This window comes from Schistocerca serialis, chromosome 7 (genome assembly GCF_023864345.2).
Source record: "Schistocerca serialis cubense isolate TAMUIC-IGC-003099 chromosome 7, iqSchSeri2.2, whole genome shotgun sequence".
Classification (NCBI taxonomy): domain Eukaryota; kingdom Metazoa; phylum Arthropoda; class Insecta; order Orthoptera; family Acrididae; genus Schistocerca; species Schistocerca serialis.
In genome coordinates, this window is record NC_064644.1 from 114,244,859 (window position 1) to 114,269,628 (window position 24,770).

Here is a 24,770-nt window from a genome sequence, read left to right on the forward strand (position 1 = left end):
GTCCCATATCCTTAATTTCATACGTTTTTTTGTAATTTCATCAGCTTTGATCAACAGTTCTTAACTAATACATTGTGGACAGAGTCCACATCTGTCCCTGGAAATGTCTTACAGTTTAAAATCCGGTTCCAAAATCTCTGTCATATCATTGTATAATCAGTCTGAAACCTTCTGGTCTCTCCAGGTCTCTTCCACGTATACAACCTTCTTCCACGATTCTTAAATCAGGTGTTTGCGATGATTAAATTATGCTCTGTGGCAAATTCTGCCAGGCGTCTTCCTGTTTCATTCCTTTCCCCCGGCCCGTTTTTCCCTACCATTTTCTCTTCTCCTCCTATCGAATTCCAGTCCCCCATCCCAATTAAATTTTCGTCTCCCTTAATTACCTGAATAATTTCTTTCATCTCACTGTGCATTTCTTCAATCTCTTCATCATCAGCGGAGCTATTTAACATATAAACTTGCACTACTGTGGTGGATGTGGGTTTCGTGTCTATCTTGGCTACAATAATGCTTTCACTATGCTGTTATAGTACTTTACTCGAATTTCTATTTCCTTATTCGTTATTAAACATAATCCTGCATTACCCCTATTTGACATTGTATTTATAAACTTGTGTTCACCTGACCAGAAGTCCTGATCCCCCTGCCATCGAACTTCACTAATTCCCACTATGTCTAACTTCAACCTATTCATTTCCGTTTTTACATTTTCTAACTTACTTGCTCGATTAAGGGATCCAGCATTCCACGCCAGTTTTAATTCTCCTGATGATGACATTCTCCTGAGTAGTACCCGCCTGGAGATCTGAATGAGTGGCTGTTTTATCTCCGGAATATTTTACCCAAGAGGATGGCGTCATCATTTAAACACGCAGTAGAGCTGCAAGTCCTCGAGAAAGCTTACGGCAGTAGTTGACCCTTGCTTGCAACCGTTCGCAACGCCAGCATAGCACGGCCGTTTTGGTTGATACTACAAGGCCAAATCAGTCAATTATCCAGACCATAGCTCCTCAAACTACTACAAACTCTGCTGTCCCTCTTCACGAACCACACATTTGTGTGGCCTCTCCACAGATACCTACACTACAGTGCGGCTAGTTATAGTACCCTACCTAAATGGTACCCTACATAAATGATGCAGTAAATGATAGAATTACCGGTAGCACTGGTAGAATTGACAGGAAAAGAAAAATAAATGAATATGGAAGAGAGAAACTGGAAGCCAGCGACTTCTCTCTCTCTCTCTCTCCTCTGTCTCTACTTTTTTTTCTTTCTTTCTTTTCTCTTTTCTTTCTTTCTCTTTTTTCTTTTTCTTTTTACACGTAGTTAGAAGCGCGCGTCATTCAGTGATAGTCCATTGTGTATTTTACATCGTTACAGAATATAAATTGCATTTTGTAAGTAATAAAAATTGGTTGATCGCATAACTTTTGCACTTTTATGTAACCAAAACAATTACTTTTGATGCAAATACAGTTAACATGCACAAACAAAAATATATACAATTGTTGTTTATATTTTGTACTCAGCATAACGTACTTCATCGTGATTAAAGCCAATGTCTTCTTTTATGATTGATAAATGTGAGAGTTGTTCATGAACAACAGAAACATGTTTCATGTAAGTTCGCGGAAGTATTGAAGCGATGTTTGATATCTTTTGGTTTCGTGGGTTTTTTTTTATTTCAGCTTCTTATTGAGGAAATTAAACGCGCTGTGTGGTAAATTTATTTTGCTTTCTTTATTTTTACCATAAAATCCATGTTTCTAACGTTACAAATCAACAATTTTCGAACAAACCTGAATTAAGCGTTAACAATTGCAATTTATCTATAAATACTGTTTATTCTTAAGTAACAGACAAGAGAATAACTACGAGGAACAAAAATGTTTCGTTGGTTACCCGACCCTTCACACATCCTCCCTCAGTGTCTAGACGGTTCACTGCTTCCGGTTTTTATTGGGATCTAGCGAGGCTCTGATTGCACGTGTGAAGAAAACGATAGTTATGAGATAACGCCCGCAATGGTATGCAACACACGTAACATACAGGTAACACGTGTACGACCTTTACTGACCAAAGCTACAAGGAAAACTGCCGTTGTCTATGGTAGACTGTGGTAGTTTAACAACTCCAGTGACAGTGGTACACAGAACACCCTCCGCTACATACCACAAAAGTGGCTTTCGAATACAGATATAGTTGCATATGTAGGTGTGTTTGTAAATGTAGAAGAGGCCCACTCAGATTGTCTCCTAAACCGTTTACATAAATAAGGAACAGCAGAGCGCCTACAACACTTCCTTTGGGAATGCCATATACAAGGTGTGATTCAGAAGTTTCAAGACTGATTCATTTTTGAGTAGGACCAGTTCCGCCGGTTGGGGTAAGTAGTGGGAGGTCTCAGGGAACGAACTGACGTTGCGGCAGTTGCCTCCAGAACCCTGGAGAGTGCGCATTGCTTGCAGCGTGAGTGCGTGTCATTGACCTCGGTCGAAAAGTGGGAGAGGCGGAAATGGAGCAGCACTTGGAGCAGCGTTATGCGATTAAGTTTTGCGTGCAACTGAACAAAACCGTCACGGAGACTCTCGATGTGATTCAAGAGGCGTTTAAGGAAGAAGCCATGTCCCGTGCAATGGTTTTCATATGGCACAAACATTTCAAAGATGGCCGTGGAAATGTTGAAGACGACGGCCGCTCTGGCCGAACGGATCAAAGTGTTGAGAGACTGCGGGAACTTTTAAACAATGACCGCCGTCTTAGTGTGAGTGCTCCGCCACTTGAAGGATCGAGTTCGCCGCGTCCGTCTGGCGATCATGAGCGACTGGATTCTCCACCACGACAATGCGCTCGCTCACCGTCGCGCGCCTCCGCCGAAGTTTTGGTCAAGTTCAACGTGACAACACTGCCGCAGCCACCCTACAGCCCCGACTTGGCTCCAAGTGACTTTTTCCTCTTCCCCCGAATCAAGACAGGCTGAAAGGGAAGCGATTCGACTCCATCGACGCCATCCAGCAGGCTTCGACGAGAGCCCTTGACAGCATGACACCCGAGGCCTTCCAGAAGGGCTACGAACAGTGGAAGATGCGCTGGCAGCGCTGTGTTGATGCTAAAGGATCATATTTTGAAGAATTTTCGTCCGCTGTAGTTAAATGTCCAATAAATTTCTAGTTCTACGTCTTGAGACTTTTGAATCACACCCTGTACCCATTCTGTTTTACTCGGTTACATTCCGTCAGTTAGCACGAAATATGACGCTTCTGGCTTGAAATCTCTAATCGAGTAGCACAACTGAGATGGCACTCCATAGACATGCAGTTTGATTAGAAGCCGCTCGTGAAGAACGTTGACAAAAGTCTTCTGGAAATCCAGAAATATGGCATAAATTTGAGATCCCCTGTCCATAGCAACTTTTACTGCATGTGAATAAAGAGCTAGTTGTGTTTGAGTCAGCGTTGGCTATGTGACAGTAGATCATTTTCCACGAGGTAGTTCATAATGTTCGGTTATAGACCCTCCTAAGGGAACTAGGGAGCTCCTGTTTAATTTCAATGCTACGAATACGCACGCAGATGTGGTAGGATCCACAGGACCTAAAAAGTTTAAGATTTTGTTGGACACAGGGGCGCAAGTGTCAGTGGTTACTAAGAATATAATGGGACGAAGGAAGTTAGACCCAAAACGTTATAGGTCGCGTGGAGCGGGGGATAAGGAGGTCACGCCTTTGGGGTCGGTGACAATTGACTTTCGAATAGAGAAATTCCGATGTAATGCATGCATGGAGGTAGTACCATGGGTAAGCGAGGGCTATGACTTGATCCTAGGAGTAGATTTCTTGCATGAACATCATGCCAAAATTGACCTCGGACAACGAACTGTGGAACTTGGTGGAGTGTTATTTCAGCTAGGGGAAACTGTTGTCAATGCAGAGCTGTCGTGAGGGGCGCTCAACGTCATGAACAAACCAACTGAACCGCGTACATTAGCATTAATGCTTAATTCGCATGAATGTGCGTTCAGTGGCACTGGGAAGTCCCTTCGGGTAAATGTGGAGTCGAATCTACCTGTGCATACAGTATGTGTTATTGAACCATTGGAGGATAATGAAGTTTTGGGTTCACTGGGTTGTTTTGTGAAACGAAGTGTTGTAAACGCGCAGGAGGGGAACGTGAATAATTTTAGCGCTGTAGACGCGAATTTGAGGAAAGCAGTTTTAGTAGCAAATTTGGATGTGCCAGATGACGAAGACTGGTGTTCGAGAGGTAGACGAAGCGATCAACCACTAACTGCCGATAGAACTGCGTTGCGTGACAAAATTAAGCATTTGAAAGGAGAAGAAAGGGAGCATATGGAAGAATTATTGTGGAAATTTAAGGATTTGTTTTTTCCACAAGGGCCATTACCACCAACTCCATTAGTTCAACATAGGGTACCAACATGGAATGAAGTACCTGTTTACCATAAACCATATAGAATACCGAGGTATTTGCAGCCGATTCTGGAGGCTTTCATTGATCAGCAGCTTCTGGATGGTATTATATAGTAGTAGTTATAGGGGAGCGGGCATCGTTGTTTGGCTAAAAATCTACAGATGGGACTAAGAAATACAGGTTCTGTTGTGACTACCGAGACCTCAATAATAAGACAGTAACTGACGCATAACCCATTCCAAACATATCGGAGGCTTTGGATCACTTAGGACAGTGCCAGTACTTTTCTACGATGAATTTGACAAGTGGTGATCATCAGTTAGAGATGGCTCCAGAGGATCGTCCAAAAACTGCTTTCTCCACTGCTGGAGGCCATTACCAGTACTTTAGAATGCCATTCGGTTTGAAAAACGCTCCAGCAACCTTTCAGAGGTTGCTAGACAGTGTATTGAGGCGTTTGAAGCCACGGCAGTGTCTGGTCTATTTGGATGACATTGTAGTGTTTTGGACTAGTATGCAGCAACATAGACAGCGTTTGAGGGAAGTCTTTAAGAAGTTAAGAGCAGCTCGTTTGACGTTGAGCCTGGAGAAGTGCCTTTTTACATTAGAAAAAGTAAAACATTTGGTTCATATTATCAGTAATGGTTCAAATGGCTCTGAGCACTATGGGACTCAACTGCTGTGGTCATAAGTCCCCTAGAACTTAGAACTACTTAAACCTAACTAACCTAAGGACACCACACACATCCATGCCCGAGGCAGGATTCGAACCTGCGACCGTAGCTATTATCAGCAAGAACGGAGTGCGAACAGATACGGGAACCGAGGACAGTTAAGGACGTGCAGTCATTCATTGGAATCTGCGATTTCTGTCGAAAGTTACTGAAGGGTTTTGCAGATTTAGCACAGCCGTTGACGCGATTGTTACGGAAGGGTGTGATATTTGAGTGCTCAGAAAAGTGTCAGAAAGCTTTTGACAAACAAAAAGAAGTGTTAACATCAATTCCGGTTCTTGTGTTTCCATATTTTGAAAAGGAGTTTATACTAGCATGCGATGCATCGAATCTAGCATTGGGGTGTGTTCTTAGTGAGGAAATTGATGGGAAAGAACATCCTATAGCCTATGCGTCTAGGCAGTTGAATGCAGCAGAGACGAATTACTCAACAACAGAGTGGGAGATGCTTAGCGCAATCTAAGGAATCACATATTTTAGATGTTATTTATATGGGAGAAGATTTCGGGTAGTGACAGATCATGCTGCGTTGAAGTGTTTGTTGGGGTTGGAGGATCTGTCCACTAGACTCGCTAGATGGGCTGTGAGACTCAGTGAATTTGACTACGAGGTGGTGCACAAGCCTGGGAAGAAGCACTGTAATGCGGATGCACCAAGTAGGAAGGTGGCAAAAGTAGAAGTCATAGGTTATGACCTAGCGGTATGGCAAGAATTACAGGACGCCGACAACGATTGTAAATTGTATTGGACACAGCCACAATTTAATATGTACAACGGTCTTCTGTGCAGGGAAACGAAGTTAGGGCCAAGGGTAGTAGTGCCAGCGAAGTTGAGGGATGAGGTTTTAAAGAAAGCACATGATCATGTGTTATCTGGTCATGGAGGGTGTAGAGCGACGAATAGGAGAGTGGCGGAGAGGTACTAGTGGAGAGGTAGGAAAGCAGATAAAGCAGATGTGGATCAGTATGTCAAGAATTGTATACCATGTGCGCAGAGAGCAGATTTGAGTTGGAAACAGATACAGCTACAACGATTACCGGAAGCAACATGTCCATTCCCTTTGCTGGAGATCGATGTCTTAGGACCTTTCCATCGAACACCATCGGGGAACAGATTCGTCTTGCAATAATAGACCATTTTTCAAGGTATGTGGAGGTGGTGCCTATGCCAAATAAACTCTCAGCAATGGTCGCACAAGCGTTAGTAAACAACTGGATTTTGAAGTTTGGTGTACCGGAGACAGTAGTTACTGACCAAGGGACCAACTTCATTTCAGATTTGATGAAGGAACTGTGTAAATTGTTGAACGTAAAGAAGTTGAGGACGAGTGCATTGCAACCACAGGCGAACGGAAGGACAGAATGGGTACACAGAACAAATGGGAAGATGATGAGTTTTTATGTGGCTTCTCATCACCATCAGTGGGACTAGTATTTGAGGCATATGGTATGTGCATACAATGAACAAATACCGGTTTCTCTCCATATGAGGTAGTGTACGGGCGAAAAATGGCGTCACCGTTTGATTTAGTGAAGCTACAGAACGGAAGGACCGATGAATCTGTACATCAACTCGCAGGGACAATTCAGGTTGTTTGTAAACGGGTACAAAAGGCGAATACGAAGGCTTTGGAAGGGCAGGAAGACGCAGTGAAGCGGAAAGGAAGTTTACTGCAATATAGAGCGGGGCAATGGGTCATGCTGTCCAGCACCTACACACAAAAACGGAAAACGAAGAAGTTCCTCACGACGTATCAGCGACCATACCAAGTTGTTGAAACCACATCCCTCGTTAATGTTAAGCTTCAGCTGCCAACTAGAACAACGATAGTACACATTGGGCGGTGACGACCATTTAAGGGTTGCCCGGATGTGATTCCATGCATGTCACAGGAAGGAAAGAGGAAGAAAGAGAGAGTGATGAAAGGTGCTAAGCACAGAGAAAACCAGGAAGATAGAGTACAGCATGAAATACCATATTCTTTGAGATCCAGAAAGTAGTAGAGTACTTGTAGTTTTTTTTTGTTTTTGTTTTGGTGTCATGTGTCATTGGGTTTGTGCAGAGTAATTAGGCATTGTATTTTCATATGTTGTATGTATTTTCGAATATAGCCTGCTGCGGACAGCAGTCCTTTTGAAAAGGTAGGAAGGGTCACTGAAAAGGGAAGTGTAGCGTCTGACGTTTGTGGAGTGTTGTTGGAGGAGAAATCAAACGCAGTTCCGGAGAAATAAATGCGTCGGAGTAAATTTTGAGGCAAAACCGTAATAAATATGTGTTGATCGATGTCAGAGTCGTACGATTTCCTGTTTAAATTTTTTGTTATCGACAGTGCTGGGTCAGGAAAGTCGTGTTTATTGCACCGGTTCATATAATGTAAATTTAAGGATAAAAGTAGTCACACAATTGGTGTTAGGTTTGGATCAAAAATAGTGAATGTTGGAAGTAAATCTATGAAGCTACAAAGATGGGACACGTGCACAGTGCAGTTATTTTTAGCTAAGGGGAAAGGAATAGACTGTCCAAGGGACTTCGTCAAGCCAAAATTGAGCTTGCAACGGGTTGGGATGCATTGGATCTTTTCCACCTACGAGAATTTGGTAGTAGTAGCAAGTTGTTTTGAGCGGGGAGTGTTTGCAGAAGCGAAACGTATAGAGCTCGAAGGGAGTGCAATTTTAATTAATGGGACTAAGTGTAACATAATAGGACCAACCTTCCACCTGCCAGCGTCAATTTCAGGAGTCACGCAACTGAAAGTTACGCAGCCACAGCTGTACTGGCCAGAAGTCATTTTAGAGTTTTTGCCAAGGCAGAATCTGACCTTGTTAAATTAAACTCTGGAGCCAGGTGTGTTGAGGTCCGTAAACCAGTTCATTTTAGAGCAAGAGGGCGCAATCAGCCGACCAGCTTGTTCAACATGTTGCTCAGTACAGGGAAAGACAATGGCAAATGACGATCATTTTGAGTACCTCTGTGTCAGGTGTCATCGCAGCCTTAACTTTGTTATGTGTTGTTTTCTTTCTGATCAGGTGGAGAGTTAACTCCAAAAGGGCACCAGTGGATTGGATACCGTGGGCGTGAGACGAGTAGGTAAGGGGTTGATGGAGCAGTGATCGTCCAGTAAGGAATTTTCACGTTTTGTTTCATGTCATGGTTTTAAGGGGCACTAGGCCACATGTAAGTTTTCTGATAGTAAGTAAATATGCCATAGATGCTGACCCAAGTAAGTTAAGAGGTAGTTAGGGGTCGTCCTGGGGACCAGGTTGTAACACGCCTTGAAGTACAAATGGGTGGGGTCCTTTTTAAACTGTTTGTCGTTTCGTGACCGTTGTTTTTCTTGACCGTGCGCCCTGTCCACACCACGTACCTGATAATCCCGCGGCGGTCGTACTGTTCTGCTCCACACTGCTGCTGGCTTGCCTGAAATTATTCATCGAAATATGCAAGCGAATAAGGGGAGCCACTCAACGTTAAAACACAACACTGTTCGACGTCTGGTATGAACAACTATATTCTGAGACGATTAAAGGAAAATCGCAGGTTGCACTGTTTACATCCGAATTTAGAAGTGTTATCCCAATTAATGGATGATTAACAGTCCACAAAATATCATTTAGACGAGCATACGCGTAACCGACACGACGCGGGTGATTGTTGATGATGCGGAAGCCGAATGATCGAACGAAAGTTCTTACGCTCGTCACACATACAAAAACCTGGTAATAGTCCTTCTTGTCACTAATAACGATATAACACTGTTCGTAAAGATAATTTTTCAGTTCTCAGTTCTCACTTGTACGAGCGAGCGCGTAACCGTCGCGGCGCGGTTGATTGTTGATAATGCGGAAACGCGATGATCGAACGCACGTCCTCACGCTCGCTACAAGACACTGGCACTTGACTGCACTCTTTTATGGTAACTAATTTGTACTGATTCACATTGGTTCATTCGGGGAGACCGAACACGGCGCGAATGATCGATGCTGTGCGACACGCAACGAGAGGATACATAAATATGTTATCGACGGCACTGCTCAATTTTTCATTACTTCTTGACACACTTTCCTCTGAATCACTTCCATATTTCATCACTTTACTGTAAGAGCACTTGTAACAACACTTCAACATGAATACAAAAAAAAGCCTCTCACATGCAGAGCTACACACTACACAACATAACAGTACCGTGTCCCGCGCTTGACTCTCTACATACGCGGCTGCCCGCAAAAATACTCCACAACTAAGCCAACGATATGACAATACGCTTACATCCCCGCACGAAAAAGCTTTCGAATTGACGAAGAGAATATCGAAAAACCTAGATAATTCCCTCCTGAAGGGTGTTAAGGAGATGATGTGACGGGTGGGGGGTATATTGCCCCATCCCACAGGTATATACCATTGCCACATTATGGACCAGACATGAGTTACACATAATCATGGAAACATAAAGAACAGTTGTCAAATATGCAAAATTTTTACATAATAAACTAACCCTACCTACAGTGCAACCTGTATAGCAAAACACAGTTACAGTACAATGGATAAAGTCCCTGAAATAGAAAAGTTTACAAATACAAAAGGTTAGACATGACACACAGATGCCTGAAAGAAGTAGATAAAAAAAATTGTAGGAAAACCCACGCGTTCCACTGCTACTCCAACTAATCCAACTACTCCAAGTAGACAATATCACTGGTGGCACTATTAGGCAAAAAAAAAGAAAAGAAAAGAACAACAACAACCCTTAAGAACCTCCATCAGCACCAGGCCGTCAGAACCCAGTAAAAAAAAAAAAAAAAACTGTTTCACTACTCACAACACTGTGTCACAAGGGAGCGTTCTTTGCATTGAAAGGGGTGGGGAGTGACTGTAGCGTCGATGCTGCGCCGACCAGCAAATGTGCAGTATAGTCGTTAGCTCATCACTCTCGCCTCGCGGTAACCCGTCCATTGGTGTACATGAAACAGGATAGTGACGGTCTCAGTGTTGTCCTAGCAATGGCTATCCAACTTACTCATAGTCCGTTACTACTACAGTAAACATTACGATGGTCTACATGACATAATAAACACATACGCTATTAAGAAGAAAAACATATGGATGTCCACTAACTTAAATTTGGTAGCTAAGTGAATGGTACAAAAATTAATAGCAAATCATTAAGCAAGAGTAGTAAGAAACTTTTAAATGAAAACTTTTGGATAGCACACCTATAAACACTAGACACTAGTAATCACTCAACCATAACACTGTGTGGGCAAGAAGAAATGTAATACATATAATCTAGGTTAAACTGATGGAAGTGAAAAGAAAGAAAAAAAATTGTATATGGCAGTAACACATCCTAGTTAAATCTCACTCGATTAGACTGTCCTCATGAAACCTCACAATAATCAGAAATTAACGTCTGTACTTAAGAACAATAACAGTTGACATATATACAGATTCAGACACGTCACAATATACCACTCAGTCATTAATCTTGCCCACTATGGTATAGTTTAATGTTTTCCACTTGGCGTTTTCCCACGTGGCATTAGTTATGCTGTTGATTGCACCCTTAAAAATATGTGATATACGCCTTCCACTTGCTATGTTTCCAGTTTCGCACCTGGTCATCCGATGCATCATGCCTTGCGTTCTGATATCCGTAGACGCCATGGTCGCCTCTGTGACCACCATGGTCAGAGAAACCACCACAATGTCTCCTGTAATTACTATTTTACCAATGCCGTCCACTATGTCTATTGTCGAGGTTTGAATGGGTATCTGCATTGGGTTCATCGTTCCCTGATACTCTTCTATCATCTTCTCCTCCTCCTGTTCCTAGTGACTCATACAACATGTCTAATTGTCCTGAGGCCGACTTCATTGCCTCTTTGTCATCTCTATAGATTGCTAACAACGTATCCTGAACTCCAGTTGGTTGTTTACTTATCATCAGGGACAACATTCCTTCTGTCATCATTGGTTCACCAAAATACAAGCTCCTTTCGCAATAATCTTGAAGAAACTTCTTCAAGTTCTGGACACGCCCTCTCTCAAACATTCTACCTTGGTATAGACTGTTATGTACTTCATTTTGCTTCCGTCGTGACCAATATTGTTGCAAAAATTCCTTTTCAAATTCAGCAAAGGTTGTACACTTATGTCCTATTCTCATACCCTAGGTACCAGCTTCACCTTCCAATCTTGCTGCAACGAAGCGTACCTTTCTTTGCTCGTCCCATAATTCAGGCAACACGCCCTTAAATTGATCTAAGAAATCCTTAGGATGCCACCTCCCATTTGGTTCGAAGTTCTTAAAATTCCCTATTCCAAGGAAGACCTTATCATTTTGTATACCAATTAAGCTGCCTCCCGCAATGTTTCCATTACGTAAAAGTGATTTCACCTGGTTCTCCACCTGCTGACCAACATGCTCCTTAGTCTTTCCTACCTCACTGTACACCTCTTCTATTCGCCGTGCATAAGCATCCTGGTTTAGCGCAACAGCCGTCATCCTGTGTTTACAGTGTTTCACTTCCTCACTTAGTTGTTCGAAATGCCCGTCGTAAACCTCAACCTTTTTAGTAAGTTCTTCCTTCACTTCTTTGACTTCCGATTCTACCTCTTCAAAACGTTTAGTATTGCCTGCAACGTTCTCCTCAAACCGAACGGTGAGCTGATCTATCCTCTGATGACTTGACTCAGCCAGTTTCCTTAGAGCCTCATTAGTCTCGTCGATCCTTTTACTGAGTCGTTCATTTATCTGCTCTACCGACTGTTTAATATCTTCTTTTTGGCATATAATATCTTCCCTCTGGCGCTTAATGTCTTCTTTTAATTGTTTATTATCGTGTGATAACGTTTTGAACATGTCAACAATAGACATGTCAGACCTAAATCTATACTCATCCCGTCTAGGCGTTTCCATGATTGGTGACGACACTGCATTAGGACTTCCGATCTCTATTGATATATTACTGTCGCCTATACCGGAATCCGACACTCCACTACTCCTTGCTTCTGTTTTCGTCTCCACCTGATTACTTTCGCCTAAAGAGTCTGCTTTCACCTCCCTGTCCACTGCAGATGCGCGAACTTCATTAGTTGCCATATTGAACCACAGATACGTCACTCAAGCGAGCAATAAACAAATCACAACAACACACAATGGATGGCAATAACCACAACCAAACTATAACGCCGTATACATTCAACGCTGTAATTCGTGCTCCGAAGCACACATAACATACAAGATCACGTAAAAGAAAAAAAAAATAAATATAGTTCTGCAATTTTATTAACTGTCGCTAAAAAATTAGACTACTAAGTAAGCAGGATCTGACAGCGACATTTACTTTACTATACGATCGGCAAGTAAGCAATGTCTCGTAATTTTGGTTATACAAAAGAATTTAAAAGTGTCACTGTTTGTAATTACGTAATTGTAGAATGAAATCTGCACTGCCAGTTAATTACTCTCGTTGCTTCAGTTGCGTGAGGTAGCGTTGTGATACGCGACTTACTTTGCGTTGTCTTGTGGCTCAGTAGTCGCGACTGTTGCGTAGCGCCGACTCAGGTGGTTGACGTCGTCCGGCTGTCAGCAATGCACCCTCTCAGACTGGTAATATTTGCTGCGTCGCTCTTGGGCACCGCTCACATCATACACGGTGACGGCTGCCAAAAAGTTTTCAATTTCACCCTTGGGTGCCACTAGCGTCGTCTTCCATAATGGCTGCCAAATAACTGTTCCCTTTCGCACATAGATGTCGCTAGCGTCGTCAAAAGCGCACCACCATGGAGTATGTTCCCTTCGTAGCACTAGCTCTTTGCACTGTCATGGATCGGACGAATACATACACTGTGTCGCAAGTTCTTTTACGTACAGATCCCAAAGCTCACGTGACGTCACTCAATAATATAAACTAACAATCAGTGTTTGTACACAAATGGTTCACTCTCCTAATAAATTATACGGCACTTCTTATCCGAAAATTGCAAGTCCTGAATACACGTCACCATGTAACACGCCCGAAAGTACAAATGGGTGGGGTCCTTTTTAAACTGTTTGTCGTTTCGTGACCGTTGTTTTTCTTGACCGTGCGCCCTGTCCACACCACGTACCTGATAATCCTGCGGCGGTCGTACTGTTCTGCTTGACACTGCTGTTGGCTTGCCTGAAATTATTTATCGAAATATGCAAGCGAATAAGGGGAGCCACTCAACGTTAAAACACAACACTGTTCGACGTCTGGTATGAACAACTATATTCTGAGACGATTAAAGGAAAATCGCAGGTTGCACTGTTTACATCCGAATTTAGAAGTGTTATCCCAATTAATGGATGATTAACAGTCCACAAAATATCATTTAGACGAGCATACGCGTAACCGACACGACGCGGGTGATTGTTGATGATGCGGAAGCCGAATGATCGAACGAAAGTTCTTACGCTCGTCACACATACAAAAACCTGGTAATAGTCCTCCTTGTCACTAGTAACGATATAACACTGTTTGTAAAGTTAATTTTTCAGTTCTCAGTTCTCAATTGTACGAGCGTGCGCGTAACCGTCGCGGCGCGGTTGATTGTTGATAATGCGGAAACGCGATGATCGAACGCACGTCCTCACGCTCGCTACAAGACACTGGCACTTGACTGCACTCTTTTATGGTAACTAATTTTTACTGATTCACATTGGTTCATTCGGGGAGACCGAACACGGCGCGAATGATCGATGCTGTGCGACACGCAACGAGAGGAAACATAAATACGTTATCGACGGCACTGCTCAATTTTTCATTACTTCTTGACACACTTTCCTCTGAATCACTTCCATATTTCATCACTTTACTGTAACTGCACTTGTAGCAACACTTCAACATGAATACAAAAAAAAAAAAGCCTCTCACATGCAGAGCTACACACTACACAACATAACAGTACCGTGTCCCGCGCTCGACTCTCTACATACGCGGCTGCCCGCAAAGATACTCCACAACTAAGCCAGCGATATGACAATACGCTTATGAGGTCTTTCTGAAGAGGGGAATAATGTAGCGGAACCATCGCTTAGGACAGGAAAAGTTAGTTTTGTGTGATATTCTGAGCACAAGTTACAGCCAGGTTCAGGCTGGATTGCATTGAGTTACGCATACCAACAGTCACGAAGTGGAACAGAGGCCACAGGGCCGTCACATTCCTGAAAGAGTATACGTGGTTGATTTGCATATTGCCAGTCGCAGGCAGAAGGGAGCCATTAGACAACCTAGCATGTTACGAGAACATGACGCGAAGCAGTGCTCTTGGCAAAACAGAGGCGCACAGCCGAGTATAAATAGGTGCCGTTTTCTAACGACATTCATTCAAGTGTGGCAGCTCTCCTGGACGGCAGGGCATGCCACACCACCGCTACACACAGCAGCAGATGGGCGCCAGCATTCCAGTCCACAGCGGGTTGTTGGTTCTAGCCCCTGAGGCCAACACAGGGTGTGTCGCTAGCCAGCCAGCGGTGGGCCACTTCACAGCTACCACGGGGGCAGTCGTCCTGGCTTACAACTCGCGCCGGAGGCATTCCGAGGAGAGGACCGCAGATTCAGACTCCAGATCGCGGGCGCTTGTTGTTTCTGCGATCTCAACCATGCTGGCGAGAAGAAGCAGCAGCTCGGCACCTGCAGCTTACACCAAGCAGCGCTTTGTCGGCACGGATGCGGACCACTGAGCCATCTGTCTGTGCATTCTGCAGCTGTCCAAGGGTGGCACTACACAGCATTGTGTTGCACCGGCCGCTGGGGTGCTTCCTCAGCATTGCGGGGCCCTGTGATGCAGACCAAGAGGAACGAGAGCACTGTAGTTGGAAACAATAAATCACTGGAAAGTTCTCGCCGAGTTTTAATACTGTGCCTTCTACCTCTCCCACTACTTTCGGTCATACTGATACATTTGGCGTCTGATGCCACTGCCCATCGAAAAAGTCTGTAGTTAGTGGAAGAACACAGTAGATAATGAGGTTTTGCATACTAATCATATGGAAAAATGCTCTCCTCTTTGTGTGCTATCATTTGCCACATCTCTGCGATGTATCAAACTGTTTATGAAATATGAGGAATGTTGTAGATATTCAACTCTGGCTTTAACGCTGGCTTGGGGCGATCACAAATTAGTGTGCTACGTCAGACCAATTTTCTTGACGTTGGTGACAGATAGACCTCCACCAAAGCCTACAGGAAAATTCTGTATGTTATGTAAATTTCATACACAACAACTTATGTTGTAATGTGCGCCAAACGCAAAATCATAGTGACTCCTGTTTTTCAATGCAAACTTTTTCGACTATCGCGCTGTGTCTTACTTCTACATAAATATCAATATAACAATGACCATTAACAAAAGGATGGGCACTTCATAATGAACCTGACATATAAAGGTACAAGTAAAGCAAAAATTATTTTTTTTACTGAATACTTTCTGTAAAATCGTTATTGAAAGATTTCAGGGCGTGCACCTCGATTCTGCCATCGCCGACTGGCCTAAAGGTGGCAGGCAGTGTCGGCCTCCCCTTCCAAACAAATGAATGAACTCTCCCAGCACTTTGAACGAAAATTGATCACTCCACATCGGCCACCATATCCCATACAGACTATGCAGGTAGTCCTGTTGACGATGCTACAGATACTGAGATCTGACTTCATCTGATAAGGAAGACTAGCAGTTTTTACCACTTCAGATAGCTACCATAAAACGAGATAATCTCTTGTGATCCAAAGTGACACACATGAATAGTACTGAGGTGAATCACCACCTGCAGTTGGCTGCACACTGTGCTCTTCATGTCATCCAGAAGCATCCACTCCACATCTAGAATGACTCCCAGCAGGTATGCACACAGATTGCACACTAGGCTTCTCCTCCTCTTTGGCAGTCATATGCCTAAGAGACCCACTTACGCTCCTATACTTGTCAAACAGAGTGGAAGAGACAGCAAACCTACCCACGGCACTTAATGTATAACCTCCGAATAGTTCCAAATCGTCTTAAGTCAAGAAAGAATTTTATCCAAAGTATAGTACCACTACAAAGTTGTCTGAGAACTGCCACATATCATTGTGGTTAGACTCTCTGAAAAATACAAAGCTGCACCCCAAAGAGGACATCACACAGGGCAGCTATTACAGTTTAGTACATGGAAGGCACTGAACAGATTAAGAACAGTAGTTGCAAAATGTAAAGTAAGTGTGGTTAAGTGGAGCTACTCTGAAGATGACCAGTGTGAATGTGGAGAAACACAGACACTGAACATTTGCTCATGTGCCAAGGATGGAGGTTGCTGGTACAGTTAAAGATCTACCTTTACGTGAGACAAGGCTATGAGGGGGCAGGATATTTTTTCGGCTCGGTATTAATCAGCATCTGTTTCTATCAGACACTTTTTGTCTAGAATATGTTTTACGATTTTGAAGTATACTTTCTATCTTACAAATACTTTGAACAAAACAATTGGCACAAAATTTTCTAAAATGCTTCCTCAAATTCAGGTACTATTGAATCCCATAATACACATATGAAAACACCAAATTTTTATCAGATATCTGTGATTTGGTCCGTTTCCAATCTTCCCTTCACACAGCGATCATCCAGACAGCTTTCCGAGTTGGGTTGATAGTAAGTCTGAAGTCAAATGACAGAAATAAAACCAATATAGTAAAATTAAACAGCACCACCAAAAATTATGTATATAAAATAAAATATCGCTTGAACTATTCCTCTTACGTACAAAATTTCTGCAGCGAAGTTAAAATAAACATGGCTACATGTGGGCGAGCATTATCTTGCAACAGGAAAATGTCGTTCCTCAACGTTCATTGGTATCTGGACTTGATGGCGCGCTCCAATATTGCAAAGTGTGCACGTACTGCTGTGCAGTAATTTTGGCTCCATGTTCCAGAAAGCCAATGAGCCGCGTGCACTTGCAGTCAGAGGAAAAGGTCATCATGACTTTCCCGGAGCTAGCGCGCCTGTTGTTTCGACTAATCTGCAGAAGTTTAACTGGGAAGTCCTTATAAATCCTCCATACAGTCATATTTTCTCCCCATGCGATTTCCATATTTTTGGAGTCCTGAAGGGGAACATTCCTCGCCGTCAACTTACTTCACACAAAGATTGCGCACTTGGGTACAATCATTGTATGTATTGTATTGTATGTTAACCGAGGACCTACAAATGACGGAGAGGCTCCGTCCCCACTGCAGCCGCAGTGGTCCACAACCCCACAACGACTACCGCAGTCCACTTCACCCCTCCGCCACCCCACACCGAGCCCAGGGTTACTGTGTGGTTCGGCCCCCGGTGGACCCCCCAGGGAACGTCTCACACCAGACGAGTGTGACCCCTATGTTTGCGTGGTAGAGTAATGGTGGTGTATGTGTATGTAGAGAACTTGTATGCGCAGCAATCGCCGACATAGTGTAACTGAGGCGGAATAAGGAGAACCAGTGAGCATTCGGCGAGGCAGATAGAAAACCGCGTAAAAACCATCCACAGACTGGCCGTTTCACCGGACCTCGACACAAATCCGCCGGGCGAATTCGTGCTGGGGACCAGGCGCTCCTTCCCGCCCGGAAAGCCGTGCATTAGACCGTACGGCCAACTGGGCGGGCCCTGGGAACAATCATCCTTCAGTAAGCAACCGCATATATTTTTCCATGAGGCATTGACCGTTTTGTGTCACAGGAGGGCAAAAGCACACTGTAAGACAAGACACCACAAAGGAATTACCTAAGACAAGACATCACAAAAGAATTACCCGAATGGGACGGAAATCGGTAGATGTAATGTTCATGCACAAACAAACAAATGATTACAATTTCAGTAAAATTGGATGATTTCTTCAAGAGAAATACACTCCTGGAAATTGAAATAAGAACACCGTGAATTCATTGTCCCAGGAAGGGGAAACATTATTGACACATTCCTGGGGTCAGATACATCACATGATCACACTGACAGAATCACAGGCACATAGACACAGGCAACAGAGCATGCACAATGTCGGCACTAGTACAGTGTATATCCACCTTTCGCAGCAATGCAGGCTGCTATTCTCCCATGGAGACGATCGTAGAGATGCTGGATGTAGTCCTGTGGAACGGCTTGCCATGCCATTTCCACCTGGCGCCTCAGTTGGACCAGCGTTCGTGCTGGACGTGCAGACCGCGTGAGACGACGCTTCATCCAGTCCCAAACATGCTCAATGGGGGACAGATCGGGAGATCTTGCTGGCCAGGATAGTTGACTTACACCTTCTAGAGCACGTTGGGTGGCATGGGATACATGCGGACGTGCATTGTCCTGTTGGAACAGCAAGTTCCCTTGCCGGTCTAGGAATGGTAGAACGATGGGTTCGATGACGGTTTGGATGTACCGTGCACTATTCAGTGTCCCCTCGACGATCACCAGTGGTGTACGGCCAGTGTAGGAGATGGCTCCCCACACCATGATGCCGGGTGTTGGCCCTGTGTGCCTCGGTCGTATGCAGTCCTGATTGTGGCGCTCACCTGCACGGCGCCAAATACGCATACGACCATCATTGGCACCAAGGCAGAAGCGACTCTCATCGCTGAAGACGACACGTCTCCATTCGTCCCTCCATTCACGCCTGTCGCGACACCACTGGAGGCGGGCTGCACGATGTTGGGGCGTGAGCGGAAGACGGCCTAACGGTGTGCGGGACCATAGCCCAGCTTCATGGAGACGGTTGCGAATGGTCCTCGCCGATACCCCAGGAGCAACAGTGTCCCTAACTTGCTGGGAAGTGGCGGTGCGGTCCCCTACGGCACTGCGTAGGATCCTACGGTCTTGGAGTGCATCCGTGCGTCGCTGCGGTCCGGTCCCAGGTCGACGGGCACGTGCACCTTCCGCCGACCACTGGCGACAACATCGATGTACTGTGGAGACCTCACGCCCCACGTGTTGAGCAATTCGGCGGTACGTCCACCCGGCCTCCCGCATGCCCACTATATGTCCTCGCTCAAAGTCCGTCAACTGCACATACGGTTCACGTCCACGCTGTCGCGGCATGCTACCAGTGTTAAAGACTGCGATGGAGCTCCGTATGCCACGGCAAACTGGCTGACACTGACGGCGGCGGTGCACAAATGCTGCGCAGCTAGCGCCATTCGACGGCCAACACCGCGGTTCCTGGTGTGTCCGCTGTGCCGTGCGTGTGATCATTGCTTGTACAGCCCTCTCGCAGTGTCCGGAGCAAGTATGGTGGGTCTGACACACCGGTATCAATGTGTTCTTTTTTCCATTTCCAGGAGTGTAGCTTCACGGTTTGAGAAAGTCAATTACGCTTTGGTCCACACCAGGCCCTTATGCCAGCAGTTATTCGATACGGAAATGATTAACAGATTTTTTAATGTTCTTCTAAGAGATGTGAAATGTTATCTCAGGATAGCTTGCCATGGAGAGCAACAAAACGGGACGTAGAATATCGTCGACGTTCCGCTGTGCTGTAAGGATGCAGCGGATGGCAAACAAAGGGATCCTTCTACGACAATAAATGGCATCCCAGACCATCATTCCTGGCTGTTGTCCATATGGCAGGCGATAGTCTGGTTGGTAACCCACTGCTCTCTGGGGCGCCTCCAGATACGTCCTCTGTCTGGAATCTGATTGACTAGAGTATTATCGTCTTCAGCGTCGATTTCCGATTCGAATTGAGCTCCGATGACCGGCAAAGACGTGTACTTAAGAGGCCACAGACGGCCGTGGGACACCGATCTGACTGTCGCCCATCATACAGCCCGACAACCAGGAGTGATGGTCTGGAGTGCCACATATTTCATAGCAGGACCCCTATGGTTGACATCCGCTGCAAACTTACAGTACTGCGGTAAGTCGACGATATTCTACGCCTGTTTTGTTGCCCTTCATGGCAAGCCATCCTGGGTATACATTTCAGCAAGATAATGCCCTCTCGCACGCAGCGAGAGTTTCTGCTAGTATTCGTGCTTGCCAAACCCTACCTTGGCCAGGAAGGACCTTCTAACGATCTTGGAATTTTGACGATCTAACGCGCCAACTGAACGGAATTTAGCACCAACGACCTTTGTTGAAATTAATACAATTATAGACATTCTAGAAAACTAATTTTCGGGTAGAGCAGAAGGAATGTCAAACAGAATTCTGAAAAGTTGTCCTAAGTTGATAAGTAATGTCCTTTGTGATGTATGCAATGCATCACTGGCACAGAGAATTTTTCCAGATAGTTTAAGATATGCAATTGTTAAACCACTTCATAAGAAAGATGACAAGGCAGACTTATACAATTGTCACCCAAGTTTTCCAAAATATTCGAAAAGGTAAGATACTCAAAAGTAGTCACACATTTAAGTGGAAACAATTTTAGTTTCCATATCACAGTTTGGATTCCAGTAGGTTTCCTCCATTGAGAATGCTAGTTATACATTCACTTATCAAATAGTACAAGACTTAAATAATAATATATCACTAACTGGTATTTTTGTGATCTTTCCAAGGCTTTTGACTATGTAGATCATATTACTCTATTAGAAAAAACTTAAGTTTTATGGAACGGATGACCTTATGAACAACTAATCTGAATCATACTTGAGAAACAGAATGCAGAAGTTTTTGCTGAATAACTCAGACATTATCAGAAACATAAAAAAATTTAGTGCTTTTAGGGTAGAGAGAGAGAGAGAGAGAGAGAGAGAGAGAGAGAGAGAGAGCGAGAGAGAGAGAGAGAGAGAGAGAGAGACCACAAAGGGAGACCCACAGGGTTCAATTTTGGGTCCACTCTTATTCCTTATATCTGTGCATGACCTTCCACTTAACATTAAACAAACAAAAATGGTACTTCTTGCAGACAATACTAGTATTATAATAAAACCCATCAGAGAGAAGCAGCAGAAGAGTTTGCAAGTGATATTTTCCACGGAATTACTAAGTGGTTCTCTGGAAATATGCTCTCCCTAAATTAAAAAGAAACGCATTACATTCAATTTTCACCAACAAATAGAGTCACAGCAACAACAATTGATGTAGCACATGTGCAGGAGTCAGTAAACAGGGTAGAATGCTCCAAATTTTTGGGTGTACATATTAATGAATACTTGAACTGGCAGAAGCACATTGTTGATCGTCTCAAAAATTTAAGTTCATCTACTTTAGCTCTTCATGTAGCTCCTAGTCTTGGAAACAAACGTATCAGTCCTCTGACCTATTTTGGCATATTTCCACTCAATAATGTCTTATAAAATAATTTTCTGGGGTAGCTCATCACTTAGAAAGAAATGACTGGCTGTACAAAAGCGAGCAGTAAGTATAGTATGTGGTGTTCACCTAAGGATATCATGTAGGTACCTATTCAAGGAGTTGGGCATTTCAAATGCGACATCACAACACATGTATTCTTTAATGAATTTCGTCATAAATAATCCAGTGCAGTTTCAGATGAACAGTGATGTCCATACCTACAACACTTGATGGAAACGTGATCTTTAGTACCCATTGCTAAAACTGACAGCGGGTCAGAAAGGAGTTCAGTATGAAACAACAAAAAGTTTTGATCATTTGCCCAATAACATAAATTGTCCCAAAACGTTGCAAAAGTGTTTTAAATCTGATTTAAAATCATTTATCCTGGACAATTTATTCTACTCCAGTGATAAATTTCTATTTAAAATCTGGTAGTAATTAAACAATAAAAAATTAAAAATTTAAACTTTAAATAACTAAGGATAGTTGCACTAAAAATAATGTGCTCATTAATGTTAAAACTATTATATGTAGCCTGTTATATTTCTCTTTCCACACAATTTCGTTCAAATAATCTTTGGAATGTGTAACTAAGTAATTAATTATCCTTTAGAAGGACATCCAACAACTCAGTCAATGCCAAACCTAATAACTGCTTGCATAGGGAGCAGAGATGGACCAACGCCGTATTGACTTTCTCAATTTGTGAAGCGCTTTGTCTTGAATAAATCATCCAATCTTTCTGAAATTGTAATAATTTGTTTGTCTGTACGTGTTCAGCACGTTACCGAGTTCTGTTCCATTCGGATATTTCTTCGTGGTACGACGTTTTTCTTCTTTTTTTGTCTTGGAATATACTAACAATTTTAGCGATTACTTTTGATATAATAAAGTTTACTTATTTTTTAGGGTCCCGTGCCGCTATCGGTAAAAACGGGACCCTTGTAGTATCTATAGGTTCGCTTTCCTGTCTGTCTATCCGACTGTCAAAAATGCCTTTTCTTAGGAACGGGTAGACGTATCAAGTTGAAATTAATGTCACATACTAAGAGCTATGATTTCTTGGTGGCGTAAGAAATTGAAGCTTCTAAGTCATTGCAACAAAAGCTACGGTCGTTAGGTAACATATTTTGATTCACGGAAAATCACTAATCAAAACCTACTGCGTACCTCCCGTATGCCTAGAATCATGAAATTAGGTAAATAGCAAGGTTTCACAGTACAACAAAATGAAAAATTCCGAAAACTGTGAATCTGTAATTGTTGTTGTTGTTGTGGTCTTCAGTCCAGAGACTGGCTTGATGCAGCTCTCCATGCTACTCTATCCTGTGCAAGCTTCTTCATCTCCCAGTACCTACTGCACCCTACATCCTTCTGAATCTGTTTAGTGTATTCACCTCTTGGTCTCCCTCTACGATTTTTACCCTCCGCGCTGCCCTCCAATACTAAACTGGTGATCCCTTGATGCTTCAGAATATGTCCTACCAATCAATCCCTTCTTCTAGTCAAGTTGTGCCACAAATTCCTCTTCTCCCCAATTCTATATAGTACCTCCTCATTAGTTATGTGATCTACCTATCTAATCTTCAGCATCCTTCTGTAGCACCATATTTCGAAAGCTTCTATTTTATTTTTGTCTAAACTATTTATCGTCCACGTTTCACTTCCATACATGGCTACACTCAATACAAATACTTTCAGAAAAGACTTCCTGACACTTAAATCTATACTCGATGTTAACAAGTTTCTCTTCTTCAGAAACGCTTTTCTTCCCATTGCCAGTCTACATTTTATATCCTCTCTACTTCGACATCATTAGTTATTTTGTTCCCCAAATAGCAAAACTCATTTATTACTTTAAGCGTCTCATTTCCTAATCTAATACCCTCAGCATCACCTGATTTAATTCGACTACATTCCATTATCCTCGTTTTGCTTTTGTTGTTGTCCATATTATATCCTCCTTTCAAGACACTGTCAATTCCGTTTGGCTGCTCTTCCGGGTCCTTTCCTGCCTCTGACAGAATTACAATGTCATCGGCGAACCTCAAAGCTTTTATTTCTTCTCCCTGGATTTTAATTCCTATTCCGAATTTTTCTTCTGTTTCCTTGACTGCTTGCTCAATATACAGATTGAATAACGTCGGGGATAGGCTACAACCCTGCCTCACTCCCTTCCCAACCACTGCTTCCCTTTCATGCCCCTCGACTCTTATAAATGCCATCTGGTTTCTGTACAAATTGTACATGGCCTTTCGCTCCCTGTATTTTCCCCTTGCCACCTTCAGAATTTTAAAGAGAGTATTCCAGTCAACATTGTCAAAAGCTATCTCTAAGTCTACAAATGCTAGAAACGTAGGTTTGCCTTTCCTTAATCTATTTTCCAAAATAAGTCGTAGGGTCAGTATTTCCTCGCGTGTTCCAACATTTCTACGGAATCCAAACTGATCTTTCTCGAGGTCGGCTTCTACCAGTTTTTTCATTCGTCTGTGAAGAACTCATGTTAGTATTTTTTGCAGCCGTGGCTTATTAAACTGATAGTTCGGTAATTTTCACGTCTGTCGACCCCTGCTTTCTTTGGGATTGGAATTATTATAATCCTCTTGAAGTCTGAGGGTATTTCGCCTGTCTCATACATCTTGCTCACCAGATGGTAGAGTTTTGTCAGGGCTGGCTCTCCCAAGGCTATCAGTAGCTCTAATGGAATGTTGTCTACTCCCGGGGCCTTGTTTCGACTTAGGTCTTTCAGTGCTCTGTCAAACTCTTCACGCAGTATCATATCTCCCATTTCATCTTCCATTTCCATAATATTGTTCACAAGAACATCGACCTTGTATAGACCCTCTATATACTCCTTCCACCTTTCTGCTTACCTTATTTGCTTAGAACTGGGTTTCCATCTGAGCTCTTGACATTCATGCAGGTGGTTATCTTTTCTCCAAAGGTCTCTTTAATTTTCCTGTAGGCAGTATCTATCTTACCCCTAGTGATATACGCCTCTACATCCTTACATTTGTCCTCTAGCTATCGCTGCTTAGCCATTTTGCACTTCCTGTCAATCTCATTTTTGAGACGTTTGTATTTCTTTTTGCCTGCTTCATTTACTGCATTTTCGTATTTTATCCTTTCATCAATTAAATTCAATATCTCTACTGTTACCCAAGGATTTATATTAGCCCTCTTCTTTTTACCTACTTGATCCTTTGCTACCTTCACTATTTCATCTCTCAAAGCTACCTATTCTTCTTCTACTGTATTTGTTTCCCCCATTCTTGTCAATCGTTCCCTATTGCTCTCCCTGAAACTCTCTACAACCTCTCGTTCTGTCAGTTTATCC

General features: G+C 43.3%; 1 protein-coding gene across 1 annotated transcript in view; it reads left to right on the plus strand.

Annotated features, from left to right (window-relative positions):
- The first annotated feature begins 16,468 nt into the window (after positions 1–16,468).
- The window catches only part of LOC126412917 (beta-1,3-galactosyltransferase 1-like), a 274,544-nt gene continuing 266,242 nt past the window's right edge, over positions 16,469–24,770 (plus strand). The window contains exon 1 of the mRNA XM_050082806.1: positions 16,469–16,505. Within this exon, the coding sequence (XP_049938763.1) occupies positions 16,469–16,505 (37 nt within the window). The remainder of the gene's footprint in view (positions 16,506–24,770) is intronic.